General features: G+C 46.1%; 1 protein-coding gene across 1 annotated transcript in view; it reads right to left on the bottom strand.

The window, feature by feature from the left end:
* EPHA1 (EPH receptor A1) overlaps positions 1-21,654 on the bottom strand; it is an 88,746-nt gene that overhangs the window by 9,431 nt on the left and 57,661 nt on the right. The window contains exons 5-13 of the mRNA XM_063128995.1: positions 9,726-9,881; positions 7,306-7,644; positions 4,383-4,507; positions 4,119-4,278; positions 2,036-2,132; positions 1,860-1,915; positions 871-993; positions 593-778; positions 162-223 (exon numbers count right to left, since the gene is read on the bottom strand). Coding sequence (XP_062985065.1) covers positions 162-223; positions 593-778; positions 871-993; positions 1,860-1,915; positions 2,036-2,132; positions 4,119-4,278; positions 4,383-4,507; positions 7,306-7,644; positions 9,726-9,881 — 1,304 coding nt within the window. The remainder of the gene's footprint in view (positions 1-161; positions 224-592; positions 779-870; positions 994-1,859; positions 1,916-2,035; positions 2,133-4,118; positions 4,279-4,382; positions 4,508-7,305; positions 7,645-9,725; positions 9,882-21,654) is intronic.

Below are 21,654 nucleotides of genomic sequence, written 5' to 3'. Positions count from 1 at the left end.
ATTTTCTATGCAGACCAATTTTTGCACATGTGTGACAGAAAAGCATTCCATAACGGGAACCTCCAATGCAGTCTGAAGTGCCCACACACAAGCTTATCACCTCAGCGAAAACTAGGCCTATAAGGCTTGAGAAATTCTTGCCCCAAAGTCTAGCCGCTCACCCGTAAGAAGGTGTCCATGGCTCCATTTTCCATATATTCTGTGATGATCATCATTGGGTTTCCTGAGGGGGTGGGGGGAGGAAGAAAAGGAAAACTATTACAATTCGTGCTACAATTTGGCAGCGGCCATCTGATTTTATCCCAAATGGGATTATCATTTTCACCTTCTGAATATAAAAAGCTGCAATATTCAAGAATCAGACCATTAATCCATCTAGTCCAGTATTGTATACTCTGGCTGGCAGCAGCTCTCGAAGACCACAATGCAGGGATTATTCCTGCAAGCTGAGATCTGGGACCTTCTGCATGCAAAGCCTGTGTTCTACTGAGATATGACAACTTCGCACTCTTTAGCCTCACACAGTCTGTCTCATTCCACCACCACCACCACTCATAAAAGCCCCATCACACCACAAGTGCTGTGCTCTTACGTTTTGTGACGACTCCCTCCAAACGGACAATGTTGTGGTGGTTGAACTGGCCCATGATGGTTGCCTCACGCAGGAAGTTCCACCACGTTGAGTCTGAGTACGTTGACTTCAAGGTTTTGACGGCCACAACAATGCGCTCCTTCCCTGGGAAGCGCAGAGTCCCGCGATAGACCTCCCCAAACTCTCCTGTGCAACATCCAAAGGAAAGATGGTGGGTATAGGGAAGTGGCGAAATGGGATCTCTTGAGCCTGACGTAGCACCACTTCATGACACTCACCTTCACCAATAACAGTCTCAATGGTGACGATAGAGGGGTCCAGCTCCTTTGTGAATTCTAAGACTCCCCTGCTGGGATCCTCGTAGGGTTGGAGATCTACATAAGGTTTCAACCAGATCTCATCTGTAATGAGAGCGCTCAATATAAAGGATTCCTCCACACAAAGAGAGATGGGCTTCCGTGCTGTGACAAACCCCTACTACTAATATAGATCCACAGTGTCCCCTAGAGCAGCTAGTCAGTTGGCATCTTGCTGAACAAGTTGAATAGTTTCATCTAGCCTTGTCTCACTTTGTTGTCTGCCCAAATGCAAACTAATCTCTCTTCTTGAATGGGCGGACTGGTTTCAACCACCTTGGGCTTTTGAGATGTAAGTTACAGTCATTAAGAAGGTGACTCCATCCACAAGGATTTGTTGGCTAGACCATTGACATCAGAAATGGAGGCTGCTGCATTATTGGACAGACTAAACATTCGTCTCTGTAAGAGGCTGGCTTTTACTGAGCTGAGATCCCCATAAAATCAGTCCTGCTAGAGCTCTCCATATACCATGTAACTGGTTGCCATATGATCTCTCTCACTCCATCCCCTCTGCAATTAAACTCAGGATATGCTCTGGGACGCAACACTCTATTCAAGTAGGTAATGTGACTAGATAATTTAGGCTGGCTTTTTATTTTATTTGGAATTCTGTGCATGATTGTTGTCTTCCGTGGATTTTCCCCTTCTCTCCCCCCCCCCCCCCGGTTTTTATATTTGGACAGTTGTCTATGTTGTCTTAAAAGGGATTTCCCACTGAACGCTTCCCCACGCTCAATGTTCCCACCCATCAGTTTCATGGGATGACCCCCAGTGGGTTCTAGTATTTTGAGAGAGGGAGAACAATGTCTCCCTGTGCCTGGCTCCTTGGCACAGAGCTTGTTGCTTGGACCTCCAAAGGCCCGAGCCGCTCATCTGCCTGCTTGCCTTTTCTGACCTTGAGGTCTCACCTGGGTTGTAGCCGGACACTTTGTGGCACGGTTGTGCTCGGCGATGACGAGCTCGGCTGAAAGGGACAAGAGCAAACGTCAAAATGAAGACCACCACCACCACCCCAGCCAGAGATGCGAACAAAGCAAACGTTCGAGTCAAGAGAATCTTTCTACCCAACCATTGCCATCTCTACCTTCGCCAGAAAACGATGAGTCCCGTGACCAGACCAATAAACAGCAGGATTCCGAAGATAATTGAAACAATCTCTCCTCCGGATGGCACTCCAGTGTCTGCAAGGACAAAGGGCAGGTTACAGGCCTCATCCCAGGAGCGGAACAGCCCCATTTGTCTACTTCGGTGAAAGCACAGGTGTTCAACAAACGGTGGGGCCGTGGGTTTGTACCCAGCTGCCACTAGTGGCGATGAGGAAGTGGTCCTTAGGCATAGAACACAAACCCCCAAGAACAATGCACAACCTCCTTGGATTAGTAGGTTCCATGAGTCAAACTCTGTGTATAGAGATTCTGACTACATATGCAATATGTGTTAATGCTACCTTTAGTATTTAAGGTGGGCATTAAACTGTTTTTAAATGGGTGGTTTGGCCAGCACCACGGCTGGCATAAGTGAACCCAACCCAATGAGCAGAATCCCCTGGGGTTGTTCTTTCCCTCTTATTTATCAATTTTATTTATCAAATTCTTGTTTGTTTATCTATTTGTGGGCTTGGATCCAGATTTAAGCTGGACTAACAATGCTGGCGAAAGTGGACTTCCTCGCACTAGACTTCCCACGGCAACCCCTCCAGACCCCTGAAAATGCGACAGAGCCAGAAGACCCTGCTGAATGGGATGAGATGTGATAGGGGAGGGGGGAACCCGAAACCTGGGTGGAGGGCCTTCTGCAAGCAAGGCCCTTCCTATCACGGGAAGACCTTCGCTCTCATAGAGGGCAGATCCTGGATCCTATGCCTGATCGATAAGGTCATTAGAAGGACTGTTATGAAATGTATGTCCAACATATCAATGCTAAATGTCCCCCCGCCCCCCAATGCTATCTTTAGCATTTACGATGGGCCCGGAACTGCTAGTAAGTGGGTGGTTTGGCCAAATCCCAATTGCACTTTCAATACTGAGTGGTGTATTGGTAATTTCTCCAGTACATTTTTCACTCCTGAATTCCATTTTGATCATCTTTTTTCTTTCAGAAACCACAGTCGGCTATTTCCTCTGTTCCGGTTTCCCAAATGTCTTTGCTGATCTTATTTATCTTGATGCACTGAGAACCAGATGGATGTCAGAGAAACTTCCTGCTGCAATTGTGTTTGATACAGCCAGTTACACTGGTGCTGCATCCCACAGGAAATGCATTAAGTGTGAAAAGGAGATGAGCAGCCCTAAACATGCAGCAGGCAGGCACCAGAAAGCCACAGAAATCACTGGGTTGTGTCCCCAAGTGTTTAGGGACCGGTACCTGCCCTTCACACTTCTGTGCATTTATTGGCAGAAACTGGTGTGACAGCAAGGCAGTTGTGGGCAGCCAACCTGACTGTTATGCAAATGATGAAGCCGCTCTCAGACACCAAAGGGAAGGACAGAACTGAAATAATTCATGGTTCCTTTCAGACTACGTATTTATTTAATAGCATTTTTATACCATCCATCAACAAAGTCCCCTGGGACAAAGTCAAATCATATTTTGGTACAATGATATTTTGGTAAAAAACAAAACAAAAACATTGTAAAAGCATTTGTTGTGGCCGCAATTGCATTTTAACTGTTTCAAGTTACTTCTGCTTTGACCTCGCTGCCACCAGAGATCCTGATCAAGATGGCCATTTTATCTGTGGCTTTCAGCTGCAGAGAAACAGCAATCTTGATGGCTAGGGTGGGGCAGTTAAAGCTTCTCACTACCCCCTCAGTGATCGTGATCAGGTTTGCTGTTTCCCTACTGCTAATAAGATGTCACAGCACAGCCAACATTTGAAGTTCAACAAACAAATTCCTTAACTTCTGGTTGGCTTGCCAGTAGAGATGGAAGCAGCCGATTGAGTTCCAGATTCCATTGGAGAACTCTTTGCTTATTCTGATAGGCAAGAGGCCATTTCTATTGTAACAAGCAGCAGCTTTGGGGAAGGGGCAATTTTCATTGGGAAAAGAGCATACTCCTCCCCTGTGACAAAATCCCAACCTGGATTGTCCCTTGGATCTAGTTTGGTCCAAAGTCCATTAGCGAGAATCCCTCTTCTACAAAGAAGTGAGCCATTAAAGGACTACCTTGAGGAAGAGTGCGGAATTCCTGCTCCTGGGAAAATTGTCCTTGTCCCAAGTCGGAGACAGAGCGCACGCGCAACAGGTAGGCTGTGTCAGGCTGCAGGTTTTCCAGGGTCACTCGCGGTTCTTGAAGGTGTTGCACAGTGTAGTGTTTCTCTTCTCCCTGTAGGAAGTGATCAATCAGGTTATTTCCTAGGATTTGAGCAGCTCATGAAATGCAAGAAGAACCGTTCATGGAGGCGAATGGCAGGAAAACATGTCTCTCACCTTCTCAAAGTACATAACCTCGTACTTCACTGAGCTCTGACTGCGATGCCGTGTCGGTAGCCACGTCACAGAGAGGCTGCTTTCATTCCGCCTATCCAGGATAAGATCGGTCACCATGATAGGGTCTGCGCAGAAAGAAATGGAAGATGGTCAAAACATAACCCACCCTTTGAAGCAGGCTGGCAAAGGCATCCAGGCTGCACATTCTTGCAGCCACAGCTGTGGATCTCACCCATGGAGCACCATAGAATCATAGAATAGCAGAGTTGGAAGGGGCCTACAAGGCCATCGAGTCCAACCCCCTGCTCAATGCAGGAATCCACCCTAAAGCATCCCTGACAGATGGCTGTCCAGCTGCCTCTTGAAGGCCTCTAGTGTGGGAGAGCCCACAACCTCCCTAGGGAACGGGTTCCATTGTCGTACTGCTCTAACAGTCAAGAAGTTTTTCCTGCTGTCCAGCCGGAATCTGGCTTCCTTTAACTTGAGCCCGTTATTCCGTGTCCTGCACTCTGGGAGGATCAAGAAGAGATCCTGGCCCTCCTCTGTGGGACAACCTTTTAAGTATTTGAAGAGTGCTATCATGTCTCCCCTCAATCTTCTCTTCTCCAGGCTAAACATGCCCAGTTCTTTCAGTCTCTCTTCATAGGGCCATTTGCCAGCGACGTTCAAAGAAGCAGTTTAGATTCTTATAATTAACTTGTTCATTTATTATTTAACTGATTGAACTGATGTTCAATAGACCTTGATTTGTTTTATTAAAATTAAATCTTTGTGTGTGTTTTTAAAAAACCCGTCCTCTCCACTTACTCTTGAACCTCACTGGTTTCTCAGCTCAGTGACTCTTCCTCTCTCAAAACTACCTAACCTACCACACGGATCTGTTGTAATAACAAAATGGGATAACCTGAAGTCCTGGAGGAAAGGCGGAATACAAGTGTAATAAAAACTGGAAGGTCTTGTTTCGAAGGACTGACTGGCAGGTGAGGCAGCTTGTTGCCAGGATGAGGAAAAAGGTGGGGTTGGTGAAACCCAGGTTGGCTAGACATGGCTGTGCTAGTGAAGAGTAAGTTTTGGACCAAGGAAGCAGAGCAGAAAACAGAGCGATGTAGAATGATTACGTGAATGTCTTCCGTCAGTTATAATTTTTTACTGGGATTTCTACAGGCTTTAAAGAGGAAGTCTTCAGGGGGATTGTGCAAAAAGACATGAGTTCAAGTGGCTTTGTAGCAGCACAGCAAATGACGTGGCACGAAGCCTCATCTAGACCACAACCTGCCTAAGGTTAGATATGCTTTGGACTCCCTTGTAGCCTGCACTCAAAAAGAACAAGCATCTTTATTTACCCCATTTCCGTGGCATAACAACCAGAATCCTCGGAAACAGACAAGGGGCATCTCGCATGGTTATCACGACACCATAGAATTATTTAGGGTGGATTCCTGCACTGAGCAGGGGGTTGGACTCGATGGCCTTGTAGGCCCCTTCCAACTCTGCTGTTCTATGACTCTATGATGCTCAAAGAGGTTTTGCCATCACAGGCAACCCCTAGATCCACGTATCAGAATTTTCCTTTTCCACACCAACTACCAGGGTTTTGCAGTTCAAATATATTTGTAATAGTGGCCTCTGGCGGGACTGGAAGGCATAACAGAGATTTAGGGAATAATTCTGTTGAATGACTGGGTGCTTCCAGACAAGACTTTCATCACACCATCGCCTTGCTTCATTCACAGAATTTTACAGGGGGTCCAGACATCATTGTCTTCCACTTGGGGCCCCTCCTGTATTTTTCACTGCTTCTTCCATCTTCTCTCTTATTATGGAAAATTCATTAAGAAAGAAAAGATGGAATAGCCTTCTAATTAGTAGTGCTAGAATCCTGCTGTCTGTTCATACTGTGTGAACGAATATAAACTTTAGGTCTTATGGGCCCTGACCCCCACTCCTGAAAATTCTATGGCCGACAGAAGATTTGAGATAGGAGCTCACACTCTTAGCCACTACAAGACACCAGCTGTTGACTAATTGACTGATATATATGAATTGCCTACATATTAAAGAAATTTCTAAACGAAGACTTCTAAACAAGTCTTCATATAGAGGACAAGATTGCATCCCTGGGAAGGCCTGTTGGAAAAGATGCATTTACAGGAGGTGCCAAAAACCCAGAAAGGTTGCTGCTTGCTTAATACGTAAGGAGTTCCAGAGGGTGAACGCTGAGGTACTAAAGGTGCTATTCTGAGCTATGATGGATGGAACTTCAGAAATCTTGGGTACCAATGAGGGGGCATTTCCTGATCAGCGCAACAACTGTGCAGGCCAGTAGGGGATCATAGAACCACAGAATAGCAGAGTTGGAAGGGGCCTACAAGGCCATCAAGTCCACCCCCCTGCTCAATGCAGAAATCCACCCTAAAGCATCTCTGACAGATGGTTGTCCAGCTGCCTCTTGAAGGCCTCTAGTGTGGCCTTCCCTAGGTAACTGGTTCCATTGTCGTACTGCTCTAACAAACAGGAAGTTTTTCCTGATGTCCAGCCAGAATCTGGCTTCCTTTAACTTGAGCCCGTTATTCCGTGTCCTGCCCTCTGGGAGGCTCGAGAAGAGATCTTGGCCCTCCTCTGTGTGACAACCTTTTAAGTATTTGAAGAGTGCTCTCGTGTCTCCCCTCAATCTTCTCTTCTCCAGGCTAAACATGCCCAGTTCAGGAGAACTCTATCCTGGTCCTGAGTTGTTTATGGCTTCATTTAGGGATCTTCATCAGGATCCCTGTGTAACAATATTTACTACACACGCACGCACCTCTCACTGAGGGCGGCATAAGAAGAGATATAGTTCAGCTACTACTAGAACTTTTATTGACTTTGGTTGCTCACTTCCTGAGACCGGAAAGATCTCTTCCCCATACTCACCACAGTGACTCACCTGCTTGGCCCACAGACACCCAGACGGGAGAACTGGTGCTACTCTGCAAGGCGGGGCTCAGCTCTGATGACACACCATTATGAGCCCGTACAACGAAGCTGTAATTGGTGAAAGGCTTCAGGCCATCTACAACCACACTTGGCCTGGTGAGGCCTAACGCGCTGGGGGAAAAAGCCACGCTACTCCCGCAGGGTTCGCAGACCAGGAAATGGCAGCGTTGGCAGGAGACATTGTAGGAGAGATCCTTGCGCCCACCCTGCTCAAGGGGGAGCAGCCACGAAAGGGAGACCTGAGTCCCCACCAGGGAGACGCTGACATTGCGAGGAGCCGAAGGAGGGCCTGGAAAGGCAAAGGAGGAAGAGCAGATGCTAAAACGAGAAATCAACTCTGGCGCTTGATAAGCGCATTAAAAACTATTTTATTCTTAAAATCCAAAAATGCTCTGCTCAACGTTTCGGACATATCGTCCTTCGTCAGGAGCTATAATAAAATATACAATTCTTGTAAAAAATAACAAAACAGGAACAACACCCATGCATTAATGAAACATTTCATATAGAAACCTCAGCTACTCCTATCTACAGATTTTGTAGTTGCCACAAGTCATGGAGACTAAAGGTTTTACTAGGGACACTTTTGTCCTTATCCCTCCCCAGGATTACATAATACTATCTGCTGACCCTAGTCCACAAATTTTTCCATTCAAAAATCTAAGCTTTTCTGACTTAACTCATCACCTCCCTGTTAATGAGTTATTTCTAATCATATGCAATCACTATCTTCCCCTATTGATACCTTGCCAAAGATATTTTACTTTCCCCTGGCAATGTTTCACATAGTATAAACTATTACAGTCACTGCATCACTATACACCCCAGTAACAGGTACATAAAAATACAAATAGACAAATACGAAGCCAAAATTTGTTCTCTCTAACCTGGAAACAGTTGCTGTGCTAGCATGAGCTACGGTGTCTCACTGGTTTTCTCACCCGCAGTTACGGCGTTGTAATTTTTGGCGTTCCGTGTCGAAACTAACAGCTATGCAGGCAATCCGGGCCATGTGTCTCTTATCATGCATAGGATCCCCCACAGAGGTTCGAATCCTATCTGCACCTGCCTTAAAGCTTATGGACTCAATGCCCATCACAGGTGATGGGGCCCATTCACCTGAGGGTCAGGATATTTTCTTGTCCTGTCCTTGGCCAGGCTTGTCTACAGGCACTGGCCAGAACATGTCTTATTCATTCCCCCATAGCTACGGATGGTACAATCTTTAGCAAGAAAGACTAGAGACGTGAAGGCCCGGGAAAAACCCAGAAAAATTAAGAAAAAAACGGGTTTTTCCAAAGCCTTTTTTGGGTTTTTTCCTGAAAAATTGGAAAAATTGAAAAAAAAAATGAAGAAAAAACGGATTACGGGATGTTTTATTTTAGCATGATGAATAAAATGTTTAAGGCAAGGTGTTCAGATATTTACTTCTCCACATGATTTCTAAAAACTGTACAATACCAGATTATTACAATGTCTGTGCACCGAGGACAAGCAAGTCCTAGGTTGCAAACTGAGACTACAACTCTCAAATGCAAGAGCAAGATGCACTTCTGCCTCTAGGGGGCAGCACTGCCATGGAAGCAGAGACTGAAACTAATACTGATACCTGCAGGTCAGAAAATGAGTCTGATTAAATTTCATGCATATTTATTGAATCTTGGGTCCTCCCTTTTTTCTCAGTTCTTTTTATGTCTTGACACTGGAGGACTAGCGGAGACATAAATAATTTTCTTTGTTACTAATGTTGGTGGTTTCTTCAGTTGTTTTTTAAAATTGTTCTTTGCCTGCTCCTCATAAACTGGCAGAACCAAAGAGGTTCCTTACAGTTCAGGTGTTCCTAACAGTTCAGGAGCTTGTCGCTCCATTTGTTACCAAAAAAAAGTTAAAAAAGTAAATTAAATTTGTAATAATTGTTTGAATACACTACTTTTAATATACTAAATGTAATAATTTTATGCCAAACCAACTTGGACATAATTACATTTTGTGTTCCTGAAGTAGTGACTTTCAATCTGCAAAAAGTGCTAATATTGCATTATTTCAATTTTTCTGAAAATTTCCGTTTTTTTCTGAAAAAAATTTAAAACCCCCAGTTTTTTCCCATAGCTTCAAAATTTCTGGAAATTTTACATCTCTAAGAAAGACACACGGTGGGGTGGAAAGGTTATCTGACTGATGTGCAGAGGATTCTCTTCATGTCTTTGAAACACTCTCAGAAGGTGGGGAATGGGAGTGGATGGCATAGAGGTATATAGATACGACTCTGTTGCCCCACTCCAGTACATGCATTTTAAGATATGTGTGAACAGGGATTTGTACTCCAAAGGACCAGTTTTCCTTCCCTGGAGGCACTGCTCATTGACTTACGGGTGCAGGCAACGGTTTGGTCCTCAGTGGATGTCCGAAAGAAGTCTTTGAGGCAGGGACAGGCTGTGGCTGCAGGAGAACTGGAGGAGCTGTTTGGGGGGCATTTGAGGCACCGCTCCATCTCCAGCGAGTGACGATAGAACCCCGGCCGGCAGGCTGTGGAAGGGACAAGGAGATCATGAAAGCTCCCAAAGTCAGTAGCTAAGGTGAGCCACATACTCCCTGGCTATACACAAATTAACAACATCTCAAGTTTAGGAGTAAAGTTCATTAGGGATACAATCAGGGCCGGCGCCAGACTATATTGCGCCCTAGGCAGGCGCGTTCTAAAGCCTCTGCCCCGCCCCCACGTGCGCGCCCGCCAGCTCCTGGCTTTGAAGCCAGGATGCTGGGGGGTGGGGCAGAGGCTTCAAAGCAGCGCGCCCAGAAGTGACTTCCTGGCGCGCCATTCTGAAGCCTCCACCTCCAACCCCAGCATCCTTGCTTTGAAGCCAGGAGCGGCTTCCGGCTGGGCGCTGGCTTCGAAGCCAAGACGCTGGGGTTGGGGGGCAGCCGGGGTGGCGGCTTTGGAACAGTGCACCCGGAAGCCGCTCTAGGAGAGCGGCTTCCGAGTGCCCGTTTGGCGCCCTCGTTTGCTTGGCGCTCTAGGCTGCCGCCTGAGTTGCCTCTATGGCAGCGCCGGCCCAGAAGCTGTCCCCAACTTCCAATTTCATAGAGCCTCACTGCTCTATGAAGAGAGCCATGCCTCACTTCATAAGCAAATCTGCCTCAGAAGCAAGTCTCCTTTGAAGAATTCACAGTGCCTGAGTTCACTGCATTGGCTAATTCCTTCTCTCCGTTCCCCCACACGATTCTTCCTCATGTTGACATTCCTACCAATACCACCCCAAAAGGATGGTGACTGTCTCTCCTGCTGCTCCTCTCTCCATCCAGACCAGGCTGGGCACAATGTTGCCTATGACCTTGATCTGTAATTGAGGCAGCAGGACTTCAAAGTGGAATTCTTAGCAGAAAGTGGACTTTGGATGGGTTGGGAATAGTGTGTCATGAGTCATGACCCAGGCATCAGGGTCCATATCGGCATGAGTCAAGCTGGAAGATGTAAGGCTGAAGGGTCTCCCCAGGCCTCAGAGGGCCTGTAGTTGAGGAGGTACAGACTGACCGAGAAACGTGGGAACCAGTTGTGCCGGGGGACTCTACGTGGGGCTGCCCTTGAAGACGACGCGGAAGTTGCAGCTAGTGCAAAATGCAGTAGCTAGACTGCTGGCAGGTACATCTTATAGAGCCCACATAACACCGGTCTTAAAGGAACTGCACTGGCTGCCTATATGCTTCTGGTTGGAATTCAAGGTGCTGGTAATGACGTTTAAAGTCCTAAATGGTGAACCGCCCAGAGAGCTTCAGCTATTGGGCGGTATAGAAATGTAATAATAATAAAAAATGGCTTGGGATCTCGATACTTGAGAGAGTGCCTCTCCTTATATATGCCTGCCCGAGACCTTAGATCTGTTGGAGGAGCCCTTCTCCGCATCCCATCAATGCAACATATACGTTATGATGGGACAAGGGAGAGGGCCTTCTCTGTGGTGGCACCCCGACTGTGGAATGCCCTCCCCTTGGAGGCCCGATTGGCACCAACATTGATTTCATTTCGACGCCAAGTAAAAACATGGCTTTTTAACAAAGCCTTTGATGGTTAAACTCACCGGCACATTGTTTTAACTGTTTTAACTGCATCTATTGCTTTTAAATTATATATTGTTTTAACTTGGATCATGGTTTAATTTGTTTTTAACTGTGTATATTTACTGTTTTATACTGTATGTTTTTATCTGTACGTCGCCCGGAGATCTTAGTGATATAGGGCGGGATATAAATATTTTAAATAAATAATAAATAAACAGGCCTGTTTCTATGACACAATTCTACTGGTGTGCAGAAAATGCACAGAAGATGGTACTCGGTGCAGTTGGGAGCCAAACTATATGAGAAGTTTGCCCACATGGTTAACCCTGGCATGCAAGATTTAAGAAAAACGTATAGCCAGCATGGGAGTGTGTGAGCCAGATCTTGGCAGGATCTACACTACTGCTTTAAAACAGTTTATAACAGTAGGGACAACCTGTTGGGGCCCAGGACACACGCCGTGTACAGTTTTCAAAACGTGTAGATCTGCCCCTGGACTGTGTTGTGGCAGCAGAAGGGTTCCAACCAGAACCAGGCCCCTGCTATTTGCAATGGGGGGGGGGAAGCTTCCTCCCTCCCTCCCTCCCTAAGAGCGAGTTTCTACTCTTTATGGCTATGAAGACATGCTTGAAGCCTCTGAAGCCACAAGACCAGCTGAATAAGATTCCTAGGCCGGATCTACACTACTGCTTTAAAGCGCTTTATAAAAGTTATAAAGTGCTTTAACTGCTTTAAAGCGCTATAAAACTGTTATAAAGCGCTTTAAAGCAATAGTGTAGATCTGGCCCTAGTAATTTTGGGGGATTTCAGTTTTAAAGAAATCAGGAGTGGGACTGACCCCTTTCATAAAGCGATGGACTTAGATGTGATATTAACTTGAATCCCATCCGTAGAATTCCCCCCCCCCGCCCGCTCTTTTAGTGACAACAGCTGTAGGGAAATGGGGTGATTGACATCAGGACTAAGGCATGTGATATCCACCGCGAGAGCTTATTGGACAGATATAGGATAGAAAGATAAATAAATAAATAAATACAACAATAATGAGATGCCAGGAAGTTCCAGAGGGCTTGTAGTTAAGGCAGGTAGTTGTCGAGGGCTTGTATATTGTGAGGATCTCTGCAGGTAATAGAGACACTGTGGGATCAATTAGAACTGGGTCACTCAGTGTCAGTGATGACATGCTTTGACCACACCTTGATGGAAACACCAGTGTCTCCGTTCCCCCAAACAAATGAAAAAAACGGCACTTGGGGACGCCTCTCTTCCTTCCCCTGGTGACTCCAACCACTGAGACTGCGCATGCCTAGTCCTGGCCATCGGTCACGCGAGGCTGGTGTGCCACAGAGCATTCAGAACTGACTTTGATATATTGACGTCCCACCTTATTTCGTGGAATAGCAGCTGCTACTGAGGGTTCCACTGGGGGGAAATCAGGTTCTCCACAGCAATGAAAATCAGCTCAAACCCCCAAAATGTTGCCAGGTCTTCTGTCCCCACCCCAAACTTCTCAACGTTTTCCCCAAACCCATCCATATTTAGAGGGCTCCACGGGTTCTTGTTCTGGGAAATTTGTTTCCCCAGCCACCCATAAATGCCCTGATAAGCTTGCTATCAGTCAAGAGCCGCTGTCATGCTAGACAGAACTGGTTCTTATTTCTGCAGGCGGAAAGGCAGAGTGGGAAATTGTTGCGTGGGTGGCACAAAAGGGAATGCGGGACACCTGGAAAGAGACAAAGGTGAACCAGGAACACGGGCAACAGGCGCCAACTGGATTATGTCACTACAGGGAGGGAATGGAATTGAAACAAGGCAAAATAAAAAGTATCTTACAAACAAAATAAAAGACAGCAGGTGGCAGCACCTACTGTATGAAGGTAGATGATTCCTTCAAACTTGTTCTTATCTCCAGATTGACAGCAATACAACCAAAAATATTTCTCAAGCTAAACTCACAAATTTGCCCCAAAGTTTGGGTAGATTGTATTAAAATTAATTCTCTCTCACTGAGATGGTAAACCTGTGTGCAGACTATAAGACTTCAGAATGTGACTGAGGACCCTCAGAGTTGAAAGATTCCCACACATAAAAGAGTCATTTCAGACAGAGGTTTCTAACCTAGCTTTCACACCCACCCACCCCTACGTGTTAGATTTCTATGCAGAGACTATTTTTTTCTGGACTAACACACATTCGACCATGTCCGCCTTCACCTGCTGCCTGAAGTGAGGTTTATCAGCTCAGTGAGAACTAGGCATGAAGGGTTCAGAGGAGGGCAACCTGGATGATCAGGGGTCTGGAAACAAAGCCCTATGAAGAGAGACTGAAAGAACTGGGCATGTTTAGCCTGGAGAAGAGAAGATTGAGGGGAGAGATGACAGCACTCTTCAAATACTTAAAAGGTTGTCACACAGAGGAGGGCCAGGATCTCTTCTCGGTCCTCCCAGAGTGCAGGACACGGAATAACAGGCTCAAGTTAAAGGAAGCCAGATTCCAGCTGGACATCAGGAAAAACTTCCTGACGGTTAGAGCAGTACGACAATGGAACCAGTTACCTAGGGAGGTTGTGGGCTCTCCCACACTAGAGGCCTTCAAGAGGCAGCTGGACAACCATCTGTCAGAAATGCTTTAGGGTGGATTCCTGCATTGAGCAGGGGGTTGGACTCAATGGCCTTGTAGGCCCCTTCCAACTCTGCTATTCTATGATTCTATGATTTCTAAAACGCAAGGGCTACAGATGACTATACACTGGAGACATGCTGCAAAAGGTGAAATAAGTCAGGTGCAAGAAAGGCTACTTTTAGTCCAGCTCCTCCTTCAATGCCCCCCCCCCCCAGCTTCTGGGATTGGTTTGACTTGGAAAACAGGGGATAATTACTTCTTAATAAACAGGGATGGATTAATTCAAAGCAGCCAGGTTGATTTCCTTGTAGAAGGCATAAATTGCTGGGTGCTACATCTATACTTAGCCAGTTTGCCCCGAGGTGAGCAATGCTTCTTACAAATGAGCTTCTCAGGTCTATTTCACCCAATGCTGTAGTAGCCAACTTGGGTTTCCCACAGAGCGTACGCTTGACAGCGAGACACAGCCAACAGTGCAACCCGGAGGAGTGTCTCTCTGCCTGCTATTTTCCCAATACGCTCATTTTTGCAAATCCTCCTCTGTGGATTGTTGGGCAACTAGGGCCCTATCCTGTGAGCTGCAGACGTTCCTCAGTCCTCAGAGTCAGACAGACAGATGGGAAACTGGATGCAATTTGGGGAGGGAAAATAGCAGGCAGAGAGACACCCCTCCCCTGTGTGGGGGCGGCAGACAGTGGCACCAGCTCAACCAACACCACCCGGCAATTATCTTTAACGAGGCCTGTATGGACTCATTAAATGCAAGGAAGAGAAGGGAGCTTCCAACCTAACTCAAGCAGAGCAGGAGAGAGCTCCCGTTAGGGAAGGCAAACCAGCGGGGTCTTTTCCCCACTCCTGCACAGGCTCTCTCTGAAATATCACAGCAGGCTGTTCCAATCTCCAATCAGCCACGCTTGGGAGGAAGAGGAAACACATGTGGCATAGGGAAGTGTGGTCTCTTCCCTAAGGAGAGTCTGGTGGCTACTAGGAGGAGGGCCTTCTCCGCCGTGGCACCCCAGCTGTGGAACGAGCTCCCCAGAGAGGTCCGCCTGGCGCCTACACTGTACTCTTTTCATTGCCAGTTGAAGACCTTTTTATCAGTATTTTAACACTTAATTTTAACTTAAATTTAAATTTACAGTTCTAACTCTGTATTTTAATCTGATATCAATTTTTGCTGTGTGGTTTTGTCCTGGCTATGCTTTTGATACTGTATTTTGTATTTGTGTTTTTAACCTGTTGGTTATTATGGTTTAAATTTTTGTGAACCGCCCAGAGAGCTTCGGCTGCTGGCGGTATAAAAATGTAATAAATAAATAAATAAATAAAATAGTACCTGGCCCTGGTATTTATTTTTATTTATTCGTTTAAAATATTTCTAGGCCACCTTTCAGGGCAGGGGTCCCATCCCCCCCCCAGGGTAGCTTATAACATTAGAAAATACTACTACTGATATAGTAATAAAACAGCCAACATTCACAAAAACAGCAAACATAAAAACAACAAACAGCATAAAACATCAGGCCTGGGCGGTATTAAATAAGGTGACCATATGAAAAGGAGGACAGGGCTCCTTTATCTTTAACAGTTGTATGGAAAAGGAAATTCCAGCAGGTGTCATTTGTACATATGGGGAACCTGGTGAAATTTCCTCTTCATCACAACAGGTGGGTGCCCTGCCCTCTTTTAAATCTGGTCACTCTAGTATAGCTCCTGCGCTTTTAACTGTGGTGATGAAGAGGGAATTTCACCAGATTCTCCATATATACAAATGACACCTGTTGAAATTCCCTTTTCTAGGCAACTGTTAAAGATATAGGAACCCTGTCCTCCTTTTCATAGGGTCACCCTTTACTAAAAGTCTATGGAACAATAGCATTTACAATGCAGAACAGTCCAGTAAAACATAACAGGGGAAGTTCAGAGTAAACAAGTAGGTCTTCAGGGCCTTCCTAAAAGCCTGCAATGATGGGGCCTGGCAGATCCCTGATGGCATCTTATTCCAGAGGTGAGGGCCCACTGTGGAAAAGGCCTTCTCTCATCTACTTTTCCTGATGTCCAGCCAGATTCCAGCTGGACATCAGGAAAAACTTCCTGACTGTTAGAGCAGTACAACAATGGAATCAGTTCCCTAGGGAGGTTGTGGGCTCTCCCACGCTAGAGGCCTTCAAGAGGCAGCTGGACAGCCATCTGTCAGGGATGCTTTAGGGTGGATTCCTGCATTGAGCAGGGGGTTGGACTTGATGGCCTTGTAGGCCCCTTCCAACTCTACTATTCTAAGATTCTATGATTCTACGTCCCATCTGACTGCCCTCAAAGGTGGGCAAGTGAGAAGGGCCTCTGTTGTTGATCTTAAAGTATGGGCAAGCTGATAAGGGAGAAGCTGGTTATTAAATGTTATGTTATTAAATGAAAGCGGGTCTCAGCCTAGTCTGTGGCATGAATGGGAGACTTCTAACTGCAAGCTCCTCCAAGCTTCCCGACTGAAAGTAGAAATGTAATAAATACATAAATTAACTTCCACAGTCAAAATGTCCAAAATGCTCCTTCAGGGGTCAGCATGCAACCTGCCACCTTTAAAAAACAACAACCAGACACCCCAGAACTCCAGACCCAAAGGCTTCCCATGGTGCCAGGGAAAGAGCAAAGGTGGAGCCAACATGACTTTTTGAACTGCAATACCACAGTGGTAGTGACTCAATCTCTTGCTATTTCCCCCTGTGCTTTTCTGTACCCACAGTAAAGGTCATAGCCAGGTCTATGTGTATTCTGTAACAAGTACAAAAAAAGCCACAGAATGTGGTCGTGGGTAGTGCTGCTTGAGGATTTCATCTGGCACTCATTTTTCAGCAAACCAACTTGATTTGCACTTCCCAGACTAAAATGCAGATCAGAACTCCATTACCCTTCCATTTTTATGCTTGTCTGAATTTTACAACACAGTTCTTGACTGAAATGCAAATAAAAATGTGTATTTCATGAAACAAAGGTTAAAAATGAATGTCATTCCACCACCACCCTGCATTCTTTGTTATTTTTAAAACCATCACATATTGATTTGGAAACCGGAGAAGAGAGACATATGAGTGAACACACAGAAAAGTGACATGGGCTGATCTATCCACCCCTACTAGTAGACTCTTGAATTCAAAACCCTGAGAGTCCCAGCTTTCATTTATATTTACAAGAACAAGTTTCTAGCCCTCATACTTACAAACATAAACTTGAAAGTGCGTGGGGGGAATGTCTGGTGACATGAAGCCTCTCTCTAATGGTGGCAGGGAGATGGTACAAAGCAGCAGGAGGAAGTACATCAACATGGAACAGCAATAAATCCTAAATTTGAGCAGTCTCATATGCTTAAGGTATATATTTTTTTAATTGACAAAAATTTGGCTAAGTGTTTTTCAGTTATCCCTGTGCCAGAAGCCGGGAGCAGATTTACTTTCCGGAAACATTGCTTATGCTTTCCCCCTTATACCTCTGAAGGTATACTCCTAAAGGAGTAGAGAATTTTTTTAAAAAAACACTGAAAATTCAGAGAATTCTAGAGTTAGATGGGACCTTGGAGGTCATCTAATCCAACCCCCCTGCTAAGTGCAGGAATTTTGCAACGACAGTATCCCTGGCAGAGAAGAGGCCCAGAATATCCCTGAGAGGGCCAATGACATTCTTGTAGGTCAAGCCCATGGCTACGGCCAGGGTTAATCAGTTTCCCAGGTGTTAGATAACAAGGGCATCACAGAGCTCAGTGCCTGCCTCTCCCAAGGATGGGCAGAAGTGAAATGAACTATACAAATGAAGGGCATATATTGCATAATACAAATTACAGAAACTTGCCCCCCAAATTTGGGAGCAAGGTTCTAATTTCCATTTCTTCAAACACAGAACACACACAGCTATTTAGCCTTTCTAGCAAACCGTGCCACTTCCTTTCATAGGAAGGAGGTCATGACTAGGTGGGCTTCCTCCCTCCTCCATGGTAGCCTACATTAAAGTCCAAGACAATGACTTTGCTCCACATTTCCATCTTTTCTGCCCATCTCAAGATAGAACAAAGAACAGAGCTGCAGCATGCTTCCCCCTTTTCTGGATCCCGTTTGGAAACAGAGGCCAAAAGGTGTATCTCTGGCACTTCTCCCAACACTGGATGGTTCCAGTAAAAGGTCTGAATCAAGCCCTGATCTTGAAAGCACACTGAGGTCAGATGCCAGCCGAGGACACCTGGGACAGAGGTAGAACAGGAGAGCTGCCAAATTTGCATGGTTTTTTATTGCGAGTCATTGGGAGCTGAGAAGCTTCAAAGTATCCAGAAAGACAAGAATTCTTTCTCACCAAAAGAGAAACGTTCCCGATCATGGTGTGGTGAATAGTTTGAAAAAGGTGAACATGGACAGTGTCATGAGAGCTCAAGCATAAAAACTGTGCACGTGGATGTGAGCGTGCATACACATGCACACAGGTGTGGGGAAATCCTCTTTCAAAGGCTGTAGCAAAACGCCCAGCCATAGGGTGACAAGCAGCGTGTGTGCCTGTACCCTGCACAGATACTACGGTGGAGTGCAGTACACAGAGACAGATCACAGCCCACCACGGGGTCCCTGTGGGTGGAGGCCAAACCAGTGGTAGGCCGGTTTTACACCCACAATGTCCCCACACCCACCTCTTTGTCCCTCAAAGCTCTGCAGCATCTCTGCCGTGTGGTGGAATCGAGAAAGCTAAGTGGCAGGAGGCAGCGTGGGCTATCCGGCCAGGAAAACCTCAGCGCCGGTGGTCATTCGGCTTGCCAAGCCTCTGTTCCCTGCCCTCTATTCCCAGGCTTATCCTACACTGGCATCAGCCCCTAGGAAAGCGCCCACACTGAAGCCACCAGAGACAGGCAAAAGAAACAACGTGGCGGCATTGGAGCAATTGGAAAAATCACGGTAAAGCGACACCGCCAAAACGCGCAGTTCCGGGGGTAAAAGCCCAATTTGGAAGCCCAACTTCCAAATTAGATTACTGCAATGCCCTCTACATGGGGCAGCCTTTGAAGACGGTCCGGAAGCTGCAGCTTGCGCAAAATGCGGCGGCCAGATTGATAGCTGGAACAGGAAAGTTTGAGCATATAACACCGATTCTGGCCCGCTTGCATTGGCTGCCTATACGTTTCCGAGCCCAATTCAAGGTGCTGGTTTTAACCTATAAAGCCCTACATGGCTTGGGACCACAATACCTGATGGAACGCCTCTCCTGACATGAACCTACCCGTACACTGTGCTCAACATCTAAGGTCCTCCTCCAAGTGCCTACTCCGAGGGAAGCTCGGAGGATGGCAACAAGGGAGAGGGCCTTCTCGGTGGTGGCCCCCCGACTGTGGAATGATCTCCCCGATGAGGCTCACCTGGCGCCAACAAGGGAGAGGGCCTCCTCGGTGGTGGCCCAGGTCAAGACTTTTCTCTTCTCCCAGGCATTTTAACAGCATTTAACAACGTTAAGTTTGTTTTTAATGGACCCCAGAATTGTTGTTTTTAAATGGATACTGTTTTTATACTGTTTTTATGTTTTTGATGGTTTTTAAATTTTGTATACTTTTTAATGTTTACCATTTTTAACTGTTGTAAACTGCCCAGAGAGCTTTGCCTGTGGGGGCGGTATGTAAATGTAATAAATAAATAAATAAATGTGGCTGAAAGTTGGCGGCTGCATCATATAAACAACGTAGCACCACTGTAAAACCGCTACAGGGTTAATAGAGCATATAGGACTCCCCACCACCATCCCCTGAGTGCAGCCCTTTATACTTTCCAAGATGACTGAATGGCAACCATTCACCTTTGTGGGGGGAAATTAGAGCGCATTGCAAGGAGGTTAAATCTGTCCCCTGCCACTGTTTACTCCCGTGTCTGGAGCACAGAGTAGGTTTACTCACCGTCAAGCCCATCCCAGGTTGTGGCCCATGGATATTGAAAAACCTGGTAAGTGGCTTTTATGTATGTAGATTTGAAGGAAACTGGCCATTCTCAATAGCATTCCCACTGCTATTGTTGCAGACATGTTGCTTCGCCTGAGGAAGGCCTCCATTTTAATTTTGCCTTCCAACTCCAGTCCTTCCTCCCCACCAATTTGAGAAGCAGATACTTTTCTTTTGAACTCATTGTCTGAAGACGCTTCTGTCTTTGGCTCTGCCTAAACTGGGTAAAGGGAGTAGCTAGCGTGTCAGCGACTACCTGGGCGAGAGCAGCAAGGACCTGTCTGGGCAGGATGTGTTCCTTCTCCCATTCCAGGGGACTGTTCACAACCCAGGAGGGCGGGAAGAAAGCAGTAATAGAAGCAGCTAAGTGGAAAAACTGGCTGAGCTGTGGAAGCAGAGGAGCAGGGAGGGATAGAACCCAGGTAAGAACATTTTCTCAGCTCTTCATCTGATCCCACAGACAGCAAGGTCTCTCAGGCCTGGCGCAATCCTCGGAATTCCCAAGTATCGCAAATGGTTCTCCAGAGAAGGGCAGTGCCATGTTCCCCAGCAACTGGTATTGGGTAGGCTGACCATATGGAAAAGGAGGACAGGGTTCCTGTATCTTTAACAGTTGCATAGAAAAGGGAATTTCAGCAGGTGTCATTTGTATATATGGGGAACCTGGTGAAATTTCCTCTTCAACACAAGTTAAAGCTGCCCTCTTTTGCATCTGGTCACTCTAGTATAGCTCCTGCACCTTTAACTGTTGTGATGAAGAGGGAATTTCACCAGGTTCCCCATATATACAAATGACACCTGCTGAAATTCCCTTTTCTATGCTACTGTTAAAGATACAGGAGCCAGGTCCTCCTTTTCATATGGTCATCCTAGTATTGGGAGACACACTGCTGCTGATACTAGAAGTATCACACAACCATCAGGACTAGTAGCCATGGATAGCCTTCTCCTCCAAGAATTTATCCAACCCCCTTTTAAAGCCATCCAAATTGGTGGCCATCACTACATCTTGTGGTAACAAATTCCATAGTTTAACCAAGGTTCCCAACCATGGGTCTTCAGATGTTGCTGGACTACAACTCCCACTATCTCCAGCTAGCATAGATAATGGTCAGAGATGATGGGATTTGTAGTCCAACAACATCAGGAACACCAAGGCTGCTAATTTATTATTGTATTTTTTTTAAAGAAAAAAACAATGATTTATGGTAGGCTGGGCAATCACATGTTTGATCAGTTGGCTTGAAACGTTTGTAATTGTATTTTCAATTGTGAATGTTTAAAACAAATAAATATATCCTATTAGTGTTAGGGTGTGTATTTGTGAGGTTGTCGTTTGGACTTTCTGCCTCAGTTTTCACAGGGTAGCAGGTGGCCTGCATGGCAGTTCCACCCTGGCCCAACTCCTGCACCCCACAGATGAGTTTAAGAGCTGGGAGACACTTGTTGAGTGAGTCAGTATCAGTCACATACTTCTAAGTCCCAGGAACTGGCTCCAGACCTCGAAGGAACAAAAAGGGAGTGGAAGGACAAGGTATGCTGAACTAGAATACTTCACAGTCAGAAAAAGAGTGAAAGAAAAAGACAATCCGGGAGTCAGGAAGTTGGAGGGACTCTGACGCATACCCAGCCCTGGAAGTCAGAGAAGCTGGTGTGCCACTGCCAGGT

Source organism: Elgaria multicarinata, chromosome 6, assembly GCF_023053635.1.
Source record: "Elgaria multicarinata webbii isolate HBS135686 ecotype San Diego chromosome 6, rElgMul1.1.pri, whole genome shotgun sequence".
Lineage (NCBI taxonomy): Eukaryota > Metazoa > Chordata > Lepidosauria > Squamata > Anguidae > Elgaria > Elgaria multicarinata.
Note: the sequence above shows the minus strand (reverse complement) of the source record. Positions and strands in the feature narration are given on the sequence as shown.